General features: G+C 37.0%; 1 protein-coding gene across 7 annotated transcripts in view; it reads right to left on the bottom strand.

Annotated features, from left to right (window-relative positions):
• FUT8 (fucosyltransferase 8) overlaps positions 1-12,790 on the bottom strand; it is a 429,531-nt gene that overhangs the window by 14,178 nt on the left and 402,563 nt on the right. For all 7 annotated transcript variants that reach the window (XM_053602549.1, XM_053602551.1, XM_053602553.1 and 4 more), the window contains 2 exons: positions 5,200-5,446; positions 3,372-3,548 (listed from right to left, as the gene is read on the bottom strand). In XM_053602549.1, coding sequence (XP_053458524.1) covers positions 3,372-3,548; positions 5,200-5,446 — 424 coding nt within the window. The remainder of the gene's footprint in view (positions 1-3,371; positions 3,549-5,199; positions 5,447-12,790) is intronic.

Raw genomic sequence — 12,790 nt, 5'->3', positions numbered from 1 at the left:
AGGGAAAGAGTAGACAAAATTACAGTAATATCTTTTTCTTCAACCAAGCCACAAATTCAATCTGGTGTTTTAAAATGAAGTAACATGGTGAACTATTTCTTCTTGGCTTTTCTCTAGTAGGTATGAACATTAAAACTGGAAAGGTGTATGTGAAAATTTTTTATGTCTTGTGCCCAAATATTCATTTAATCCCTAACTTTTACATTAACTCATTTTTATACTTCGCTGATAAACTTCTTAGCCTTTTGTGTACACACATACAAAAAAATTTTATTTTTATTAAAATAAAAAAGGCAATTTGCATTAGGTTAATTTGGATTCTCTGGTGGTAGAAATGGGATTTAAATTATTATCCAATGATCTGGATTAATTCCTACCTTATAGTCCTTATTCTAAATTTGTTTCATTTCCCCACTCCCATTGGTGCTATAGAAAAGAGACCAATAAATACATTAATAGCCAAATAGCTTAAATGATTAATAGCTAATGTTTTCAAGCTGATGAGATTGAAATCAACACAGTTTAGTGTTGACTGGACAGTTACCAGAGCTAGGTATTAAGTCCAAAGTGCCTATAATCTAGTGAGAAAGACAGAAGTAAGCAAATGCTAAACACTAAGACCCAGGCATACACAGAGGAGGGAAACAGCCGGTCTAGGCTCCAGGAATGATTTCTGGAGATGGTATCTGAGCAGAGCTAAAACTACAGTTTTCTTCTTCCTCCTTCTCTTTCCTATACATCGAATACATCCTTTATTTATTTGTTTATAGTAAATGAAGGCCAACTCCAGGTTCACCTATAGTATAGTAAGACGGGGCACAGTGGCTCACGCCTATAATCCCAGAATTCTGGGAGATCAAGGCAGAAGGATCACCTGAGCTTAAGAGTTCCAGACCAGCCTAAGTAAGATCAAGACTCCCAACTCTACTAAAAATAGAAAAACTAGCTGGGTGTTGTGGTGGGCACCTGTAGTCCCAGCTACTCAGGATGCTGAGGCAGGAGGATAGCTTGAATCCAGGAGTTTGAGGTTGCTGTGAGTTAGGCTGAGGACATAGCACTCTAGCCTGGACAACAGAGTGAAAGAGAAGGAAAGAGAGGTGGAGGGGAAGAGGGAAGGGAGTGAAAAGAAGGGGAAAGAAAAGTACAATTAGGATCAGTGCTTTGCCTACATGTTTTTATAACACCCTATGTTAATTAACCCTATAGTAGCATTACTGGCACTGTAGTGTAATTGTCTATTCCTCCACTAGATTTGAGAAGTCCTTAAGAGCAAGATATATCTTGCTTATCATGGAATCCTCAGCACCTAGCATAGTGCCTAAAACACAGGCAGGCTCAAAAAATTATGGTTACTGTTCAATATATACTAATAAACTTTATCTTCCACAGATAAAACTCATCCCCCCCCCTTTTTTTTTTCTTTTTTGAGACAGTCTTGCTGTGTCACCTGGGCTTCAGTGCTATAGCCTCAGCCTAGGTCTCAGCAACCTCAACTCCTGGGCTCAAGCAATCTTCTTGCCTCAGCCTCCCAAGTAGTTGGGACTATAGATGCATGCTACCATGGGTGGCTAATTTTCTTATTTTCAGCAGAGATGGAGTCTTGCTTTGCTAAGGCTGGTCTCAAATTCCTGACCTCAAGCTATCTTCTGCCTTGGCCTCCCAGGGTGCTAGGATTACATGTGTGAGCCACTGCACCTGAACTTAAAACTCTTATTTTGATTCTTTACCTTTCTTTGGAATAATCCCAAATGCAGAAATTTTTATATGACAAAAACTCTATCTACGTATGTGTTCAGCTGCCTGTAACTGTTCAGCTGCCTGTTAGTGAAAGTTAACTGAGATCAAAAGAGTAAGCACCTGGTGTGTTTTACTGCTGATAGTTCTGTATACTTGGTTAGTGTTATGAACGGAATGTTCATGTACCCCCTGAATTCATAATTTGAATCTCTAACCCTAATGTGGTGGTATTTGGAAATAAGACCTCTGGGTAGTAATTAGGGTAAATGAGGTCTGTAAGGGTCAGCCCTCATGATGGAATTGTGTCCTTACAAGAAGAAATACTAGAGAGCTTGTGCTCTCTCTCCCTGCATACACAAAGAAGAGATCATCTGAGCACACAGCAGAATAGTGGCTGCCTAAAAGCCAAGAGAAAATAAAATACACCTTGCTAGCACCTTTATCTTTAACTTCCCAGCTTCCAGAACTGTGAGAAATAAATTCTGTTATTTAAGCCATCCAGTCTGTGGTGTTTTGTTATGGCAGCTCTAGCAAACCAATGCAGATTTTGGTGCTGAGAAGTGGGCGATACTTTTAATGATAATAATGATTATGACTGGTGCATACATCAGTTCATTTTGGATTTTTTTTTTTTTTTTGAGACAGAGTCTCAAGCCATCCCCCTGAGTAGAGTGCCATGGTGTCACAACTCACAGCAACCTCCAACTCCTGGGCTTAAGCTATTCCCTTACATCAGCCTCCCAGTAGCTGGGACTACAGGCACCTACCACAATGCCTGGCTTCTTTTTTTCCAGTTGTCATTGTTGTTTTAGCTGGCCTGGGCCAGGTTTGAACCCTCCAGCCTCAGTGTTTGTGGCCAGCGCCCTACCCACTGAGCTATGGACACTGCCCACATTTTGGACTTCCTATTAAAAGGCATTATTACCTGCGGTGCATCTTACAAGGGTGTATGTGAATCCTAGTAAATGTGGAATGTAAAGGCCTTAGCAAAATAACTAAGAAAATGCCATGAAAGCTATGTTAACTAGTGTGATGAAAATGTGTCAAACGGTCTATTAACCAAGTGTATGGTGCCCCATGATCATATTAATGTACACAGCTATGATTTAATAAAATAAATAAATAAATAAAAGAAAGAAAACAAAAAGCTCAAGAGCTGTCACAGATTGGGAGACTCAGGAGATAATGGTGACTAAATGCAATGTGGAATCATGGCACAGAAGAAAAGGACATTACTACATGTGTACAACCGTGTTAACGGCAGCACTATTCACAGTGGCCAGGAAGTGGAAACACCCCAAATGTCCATCACTGGACATTAGTTTAAATGGATAAACTAAAAGTGGCCTATTCCATACAATGGAGTATTACTCAGCTGTAATAAATCTGACACGTGCTACAACTTGGATGAACTTTGGGGATATTATGCTAAATAAAATAAGTCAGACATAAAAAAATAAAAGGCATTATCAGATGTGGCTAACAAAATATGCTTTGATTGGATTAACAAGTACACAATCATTTGAATTTTAAAAACTTCAATAATACTGTAACAAGAGTCACAAGTCATGGGAATTAAGGATTCTTTATAACTCTAGAATCCCACTCTAGAATCACTAGTTGCTCTAACTTACTTTGTTTTTGCCTCCTTTAATAGAGAAGGGTCATCTGTGGCCAAATACACTCTTTTTTTGTCCACTTGCATCCTTCGTGCGAGAAGCTGAAAATGTTCTTCAACATGTACCATATACTCCTCAATGGGATGGAAGGCAGCTTCTGTTCCCACTTTGTCTGTGCGTCTAACATGGACTCTGGGGGAGAAATTCAGATTCTGATGATAATGTACTTATACATTTTGGTACTTTTTGGGTGCTCAATTTATACCCTTTCTCATGGTGGCATTATGGGCAGTTTTAACCAGTTTTCTTTCATTTGCACCATTAGAAAAAAATAGTATTTTAAAAACTCAAATACATACTTAGTATATTCTAAACATACTTGCAGGTTAAATGTACGAGGAACTAGAAAATAAGTAAACCCTTGACGAATCTTCCTTATAGACAAAGTAACTGTCATATCAGGAATAAATGGGAGATTCCAGAGTTGTACTTCATATAAGGCAGCAAAATACCAACCAATTATCCACAAAAAAACTGGATACAACTTTTAAGATTTTTGAGACCAAAATGATACCAGGATTCACAGTTACTTTTATATAACTTTAAAAATACTGTTTGTAAAGTTCTGATGTCATGTTTCTTTTCTTCATTTTACTCTGTAGAGTCACTGCATCTGTCAGCTTGTAGAAATTTAAAGTTGTACAAGGAAAACACATGGACTTTTCCTAAAGGATGAGGCTAACATTTTAAGATTTTTTATTTTTTTTACTATTTTTAAGTAAATGGAGTCATTCCAGACCTTTTGTTTTGTGCATAATGAATTTGCTTTCTTTGTGTTTTACTCTATCAAATGCAAGCAGGTACTGATATTATCTGTTTAAGAAAGGTCTATAATTGTAAAATTAGGGACACAGATTTACATTCTCCTGTACTGAATAAGGCACTGACTACCTCAATAGTCTTCTATCACCTTAGTGTATTATCTTAGTGTTTCCAAAATAATTGTAATAGAAATAGGAATAATAAGTCATAGGATGATTTTATAAATTAGAGGACTCCTCAAATCTGTCTTCTCCTTGTCCCCCCAAATTACTAAATCACTATTTATATGTTGAAAAGGGAAAAGGTAGATTTGTTTCCTGTGAGGTCATAGCATGTAGTGTGGCGTAAGGACAAGTCTGAGGCCAGCTTTTTGTTATGAATCTGGAATGAAGGTTTGATTTCACTGGAGTGACATGTCATGTTCATTGCTATTCTTTCCTTTACATTCCAGACCATAGTCTAGATATGGATACTATTACATGAACATCTATTCTATCACCTTTTCCTTCCCATATCCTTCCCAATCACCCCTTCTCTGGGGGAAACTGGACTTGTTCAGTATGCTCTACAGAGATAAAGTAGGGCAGAAACAATGATTCCACTGAATTTCAATGAAAAGTATTGTGACAAGAAACAATATTTGATATTCTGGTTTCATATGTACTTTGTTTAGCTCTAACACTTAGACTAGGGTTCACTAACTTCTCTACATACGGAGACTAAGACATAAGGAAAAATGTGGGGACAAGAGATGTGAAAATAAAAATAAAAACAAAAGAGACCTATAATAGGAGGCAGAGCCAAAGGAAGAGGAGCATTTGAAACAGTGGCAGAACACAGCTAAGCAATTTTCTCAGCTGTCACACGTGAGAATGAACAAAGGAAGAACAGTTTCCCTGTCCCTAAGGTGAACACTAGAACCTCTGTTCTTTGCTAGGGCTGTACAAATAAACTATATATTATAAAGATTCATAAGCCTGCTGCTATCTATCACTGTTTAAGAAATAAATCAGATTCTTACCCAATAACTGGATGTTTGAAGCCAAGCTTCTTAGTAGCCTCTTCAATTTCTTTTTCTAGCCAAGGTTGTGGGCGGATCAAATATTTGACAAACTGAGACACCCACCACACTGCAGGATCACCATGGACACGTACAAGTCGATCTGCGAGGTCTTCTGGTACAGCCAAGGGTAAATATGGAGGACGCGGATGGAGACTGTCTACAATGGGGAGCTCAACCACTTGAACAGTTTTGTCCTTCATTTCACCTGACACAGTATCAAAACATATCATAATTACTATGTTGTACATTCCTTGTACATCTAACACTCAACAAGAACTCACTCTGGGTGCTTGCATCCTCATAGCCCCTCTAAGGAAGTATTATAATTTTCATTTTACAGAGAAGTTGAAGTTAAGTAACTCGCCTGAGATACCAGAGCAAAAGTGACAGCTGAATTTCACGAGTAGGTTGGTATGCCTCTCAATTCCATTACATTTTCTAAAAATTTCTATCATAACATGCTGTCTTATCAATACCTCATACCCCATGAAAAGGATACTATTTAGCACTCCAAGTATCTAATCAGAGAATAATCATATTGCCAGTAGACAGAGCCAACTAACGAGTTCTGTTTTCATGTTACTGTTGTTTTAGAATTAGACAATGAAAACTTGCAGTTTGTCACCAATAGTAAACTGCTCTTATATTACTTTCCACAGTGCATTATGACTCTGGGGATAACTAGAGATTACAAGTATAAGCTAAATATCTAATCTTTTGAAGAAAAAAATTTAGATGATTCTAAAGTCTTTTTTCTTGTCCAAAACAGACCAACTGTATTTTCAATTATGATAACAATAGAATCTATGTTGCTTCTTTACCTGGATACTAAAATTCAAAGAGAGTTAGATGCTAATTTTTACAGATGATAACTTTGAGAATTCACCTTCTATGTATCACTACTGTTATTGCTGCTCTATCAACCTTATAATGCAATGATAAGGATAAGCCAAAATAAAATCGCCAGCATCCCTAGAGTTTATTTTACATATTAAAGACCACATAGTAATAAGTAGGAGATACAAAGATACCAGGCAGAGAGATTTCATTATCACAAAGTGTACTGAGTTAAAGTTTCTTTCTTTTTTATTTTTTTTTGGCCTGGGCTGGGTTTGAACCCGCCACCTCTGGCATATGGGATCGGCGCCCTACTCCTTGAGCCACAGGCACCGCCCGAGTTAAAGTTTCAATAGCAAAAAATATTAACCTGCAAGCACGGGTATCCAACCTGTGGACCATGGGCCACCACTTACAGATTATTTGAGAATTGTTTTGCTTACCTATGGTGTTGGATATTGCAAAAATTATGCAAAGACCTTTTTTTGTTGTTTTCACTGTTCATCAACTTTTGTTAGTTTTTGTGTATTAATGTATGATCTAGACAATTCTTTTTCTTCCAATGTGTAGCAGAAAAGAAAAAAGGTTGGACACCTATTTTGTTGTCATCATGCATAATGAATTAAAATCAATTGGACCATTAAAGAAAACTCATTTGTAGAGAATTAACCTAGACTATGTTTAAAATGTATTCACTAGGCTTAGTGCCTGTAGCTCAAGTAGCTAAAGCGCCAGCCACATACACCAGAGCTGGAGGGTTTGAATCCAGTCCAGGCCTGCCAAACAACAATGACAACTGCAACCACAAAATAGCCGTGTGTTGTTGTGGGCACCTGTGGTTCCAGCTACATGGGAGACTGAGGCAAGAGAATCGCTTAAGCCCAAGAATGGGAGGTTGCTGTGAGCTGTGATGCCACAGCACTCTATCCAGGGTGACAGCTTGAGGCTCTGTCTCACAAAAAAAAAAAAAAGTGTATTCACTAGAATGAAATACAGTACTCTTCAAATTCTGTTTTTCTGTATATGTGCAAAATGTTTTAAAACAAATTAAATGATCTGGGAATGTAGTAAATCAAACCAACTGCATGCTGCATGGTTATTAGAAAGTCAGTTTGGTTAATAACCTCTGGTTAATATTCTCTCTCTCTCTCTGATATGTAAAATTCATTTCAGGGTTCTTAGAACATAATCCCCTAAATACATTTGTTACATGACTAAATAGCAACAACAAAAAATTTACCATCAGTATTGCGGTTCACTTAGGGTGCCAGTTAAGAAAGAGTTGGGAACTTTATCAGATAAGAAAATATAATTAAGAGCATGAGAGGAAAAAACAAGCTCCATTTAAAATTAAACTGTAATAGTTTTCCAGAAGGCAAGGAAAATCAGGGTACTTTCCCTGATATGAAGATGACCAGAGAGGGGGGTAAAGGTAGTTTTTTGTGTTTTTTTTTGCGGTTTTTGGCTGGGGCCAGGTTTGAACCCGCCACCTCCGGTATATGGGGCTTGTGCCCTACTCCTTTGAGCCACAGGCACCGCCTAAATGTAGTTCTTTTTAAAATAACAAATAAAGTGCAAGTGTAAAGAAGGCCCTTGCCTAACACATGAACATAAATTTTACTTTCTATAAGCAAAAGCAAAATTAGTAGGGTTGTCTTCCTTTTGCCATTTTTTTCTAACAAGGTTATTCTAAATGTTCAGTATAACCAGCTCCAAATTTTACTTATATGAAAAGTGTTACCCTCTGATTGCCCCAAAGCCTCAATTCCTTATAGCTTGCCCTATTAATGGCTTTCAGGAAAAAATGAAAGCTATGCCTACACCTTCAAGAAAGGCTCAGTTTATTTTGTTGATTCTTCATTATTTCATTCATTCATTCACTTGTTCAAATATTTAGTGAACACTAGTATGTGCCAAATACTGTATTAGGCATGGTATACAGTGACGACATGGTTCTTGCCCTTCAAGTAAGAGCTACTCAAGATTTCCAGTTCAAAAACCTTATCCAGACTAGACTGCTTTCGGTGAAAGAAAAATAAGCAAAACAAAAACATTATCATGGGGTGGTGCCTGTGGCTCAGTGGTTAGGGTGCCGGCCCCATATACCAAGGGTGGCAGGTTCACACCCAGCCCCGGCCAAACTGCAACAAAAAAATAGCTGGGCTTTGTGGCGGGTGCCTGTAGTCTCAGCTACTTGGGAGGCTGAGGCAAGAGAATTGCCTAAGCCCAGAAGTTGGAGGTTGCTGTGAGCTGTGTGACGCCACGGCACTCTACTGAGGGCGATAAAGTGAGACTCTGTCTCTACAAACAAACAAAAAAAAACCCATTATCACCAACAGTCATGCTATCAAAAAGATATCAGTCTTTAACTGCCTAGTAAAATATTCTTTAAAAGAAAAAATGAAAAAAAAAAACTGTCACGGAATACAAGCTTGATTCCTTAATAATGATATGTTTCAAAATGAAAGAAAATAACACTACATGCCACTTAGAAAGCCCCTTCATTTACTTGGTTTACCAAGTAAAATTTTATATTCTATTGGAATATAGATTCAAAAGAATCCAAAAAATAATCTTATTAAGTATTTTCTAAATTTTAGTCCTTTGTATACTGTCTTTATAATTTTTTTCTTATCCATGTATCACTGTACTATTTAACATTTTAATAACTGATTCACTTTTTAAAACTTAAATTTATTTTATAGATGTTAATCCTAAATATTAATTCAATGAAAATAAAACCATGTTACTAAATTCTATCTATATGGATACTATTGCTTAAGGAGGTCTCTAAGTCCAAGCCAGATTTTTGTTAAAGAGTGAAATTATCAGTGAGGTTTTAAAGGGTGATAATTGCTTTCCCCTTGTATGAGTTTGATACCAATGGAAAAACAGAGCAATGAGACGGCAACCAAAATATTGCTTGATAACCAATAGGGTCGAATTACAAAATGTGGTTTTTGTGGTTTGTATTTATGGCTTCATGGCTTTCTAACAGCTCCCTCCCTATTCTAAGCAGCGTTTGTGAATCAAAGCCTACTATGTAGTGAAGGAGAAGCATGCCTTCTAAGAATGGGCCAGATTGTGAGAGAAAGGCCTGTGCCTCACTTGTTCAGTTGCTCCTCCCATACTCACTGATTAGATAACAAACTACTTTCCTTCCAAATGAAAGAGAAATGAGGTAAACAGAAAGAGCAAAAAGGGACTTCTGAAATTTTCCCTTCTAATGAATGAAATTAAGTTACTTCGTAGAAACTCTTAAGGAGTAGAAGATTTAAAGTATCCGCCCATCCCTCCACTTCCCCACCCTGAATAATTACCCAGTGTTAGAGAACTATTAAAGATATCTTGGTACCAAACTGAAACTTTCTCTTTGACATAATCAGAAAGAATAAGAAAGAAGTAATTCTCTCACCATGTGATTCAATGTTTATTTTAATGTTTTATCAAGTCAATACTTAAATTGACCTCGTATGCCACTTAACATCATTCTAGTAATCTTGAATGGGTTTCAGAGTTTGGGAAACACAGATTAATTAATAGTTTTCATTTTAAGGAAGAAACAAACTAAGCAGTTAAGTGAACTTCTCAAAGGTAAAGCTGCTAATAAAGGGCCAAGATTAGACCTTAGTGTTTATCAATTATTTATACTACATTCTACTTTCTAAAACCTACTTTTTGTTTTATTTTTTAATTAAAAATTAATAATTATGTGTATTTATGTAGTACAATGAGGTATTTTGACCTTTGTATAGAGTGTAGAAAGATTATATCAAACTAATTAATATCTATCACTTCACCCAACTTATTTTTTTGCAGTAAGAACATTAAAAATCTATTTTTAGCAATTTTGAAATATACGACACATTATTAATAACTGTGGTCACCATGAAGTGCCATAAACCACTAAAACTTATTTCTCCATGCATGTCCCCATCCCCCAACCTCTAGTAATCACCTTCCTACTCTGTTTCTCTCAGATTGGTGTTTTAGATTCTATATGTAAGTGAGAGCGTATGGTATTTATCTTTCTGTGTCTGGTTTATTTCACTGTTAGAAGTGATAAACAAAATCAGTAAAGTCACAGGTTACAAAATCAACATACAAAAATCAAAGTGTTTCTATACCCTAACAACAAACTATCTGCAAAAGAAATTAACAATCTAATTCACACTAGCATCAAAAAATAAAATACTTCTGGGTCAGGTGCGGTGGCTCATGCCTATAATTCTAGAATTCTGGGAAGCCAAGGTGAGTGGACTGCCTGAGGTCACAGGTTTAAGACTAGCCTGAATAAGAATGAACCCCTGTCTCTAAAACACAGCTGGGCACTGTAGTAGGTGCCTGTAGTCCCAGCTACTTAGGAGCCTAAGGCAAGAGAATTGCTTGAGCCCAAGAGCTTGAGGTTGCTGTGAGCTCTGACACCACCGCACTCTACTGAGGGTGACAAAGTGAGACTTTGTTTCAAAAATTATAAAAAATTAAAATAATAAAATACTTAGTAAATTTGACTTATGAGGTAAACAAATCTGTATACTGAAACTATAAACTAGTGAAAGACATTAAAGACACAAATAAATAAAAAGATATCCCATGTTCACAGACTGGAATAATTAATATTGTTAAAATGTCCACACTACTCAAAGTGATCTATAGATTCAATGCAATCTCTATCAAAATTCCAAGGACATGTTCCACAGAAATAGAAAAAAAACACCTTGAAATTTATATAAAACCATAAAAGACTCCAACTAGCCATGGCAATCTTGAGCAAAAAGAAGAAAGCTAGAGGCATCACACTCTTGGATTTCAAAATATATTTTATAGCTACTGTGGTCAAAAAAGCATGGTACTAGCATAAAAACAAACATGTTGATCATTGGAACAGAATAGAAAGCCCAAAAATAAACTCAAGTATTTATGGCTAATGGATTTTTGGTAAAAAATTGGGAACACACAATTAGGAAAAGAAAGTCTCTTTAAAAATTGGTGATGGACTCGCCTGAGCAACAGTGAGACCCCGACTCATGAAAAAAATGGAAAAACCCAGCTGGGCGCCACAGTGAGCGCCTGTAATCCCAGCAGCTTCTGGAGGCTGAGGCAGCGGGGTGCCCACAGCCCGAGTCTGAGGTTGCGGTGAGCTACCACGCCCACTGCACTCTGCTCAGGGGCATAGGGTGGGACCCTGTCTCAACAACAACAAAAAAATTGGTGATGGAAAAACTGGTTATCAATATGTAAAAGAATGAAACTGGATTTATCTAACATCACATAAAAAAAGAACTCAAAATGAATAAAAGACTTAAACATAAGACTGGAAACTATAAAACTAGAAGAAAACATAGGGAAAAGCTTAATGACATTGGTCTGGGCAATGACTTCTTGGAAAGAATTCCAAAAGCACAAGCAATAAATGCAAAAATAGACAAATGGAACTGTATCAAACTAAAAAGCTACTGTATTAAAAAGCAAAGGTAAAAACAGAGTAAAGACATAAACTCATGGATTGGAAGAAAGTATCTGCAAACCATACATATGAAAAAGGGCTAATATCTAAAATATACACGGAATTCAAACAACAATAGCAAGAAAACAAATAACCTAATTAAAGAATGGGCGAAAGATCTGAGCAGACATTTCTCTACAGAACAGATACAAGTGGCCAGTAGATGAAGGAAAAAAGGTTCAACATCTCCAATTTTCAGGGTATTACAAATTGAAACTATAATGAGATATCACCTCATACCTGTTAGAATGGTCATAATCAAAAGGATGAATGTTAAGTATTGGTGAAGATGTGGAGAAAAGTACATTGGTACAGCCATTGTGAAATCTACATTTTTTTTTACAAAGCATGTACGTATGGCCCCTTTGATCAATCAAGAGAGCCCTGCCATTCTATCAAGAATTTAGTGGTCAACAGAAACACACTGCATCAACCTTCCAGCAAGAAAATGTTTTATATGTATAAATCATACATATGTTAGCTCTATTCATTTGTAAAGAATCATATAAATGATGGGATTTACACAATTAACTATTCAGTTTAACTTAAATTAATATGATTATTATTTATTATTTCAGAGACCCATTTTCAAGACTATCTTCTTACTATAGTCTGAATGTGTCTCCTCCTAAATCGTTATGTTGAAATCCTAACCTCCACAGTGATGATACTAGGTGGAAGCTTTGGAGGATTATTAGGTCATGAGGGCAGAGCATGAATGGCCAAAGCAAACAGGTCTGGAATAGATTGCTCCAGTTGAGAAAAATCTCCAATAAGACATAACTACCCAGAACTTAAATTTTACTAGGGAACAGGTAGGAATTATTAGCAACTTTCTGATGATTTTGAACCACAGAAGCTGTCTGCTTTCTAGACTCAAGCCTCCTAAAGTTGTTTCCTTGCCTATCCACTTAGGTTCAGACTTCCTCCAAATAAGCACAGAGGGATAGAGTGAGGTTTTATATTTCCTTCCTCCGGATTGCTTTGAATGGTGCCATCACTTCCAATGGCCACTTCAAGGACTATGCAAATCACTGAGACTTGGCTGGGCAGGAGGGCCCATGCCTGTAATACTAGCACTCTGGGAGACTGAGGCAAGTGGATTGCCTGAGCTCAGGAGTTCAAGACCAGCCTGAGCAAGAGCAAGACCATCTCTACTAAAAATAGAAAAAACTAGCCAGGTGTTGTGGTGGGTGCCTTTAGTCC

This window comes from Nycticebus coucang, chromosome 9, assembly GCF_027406575.1.
Source record: "Nycticebus coucang isolate mNycCou1 chromosome 9, mNycCou1.pri, whole genome shotgun sequence".
NCBI classification, from domain to species: Eukaryota; Metazoa; Chordata; class Mammalia; order Primates; family Lorisidae; genus Nycticebus; species Nycticebus coucang.
Note: the sequence above shows the minus strand (reverse complement) of the source record. Positions and strands in the feature narration are given on the sequence as shown.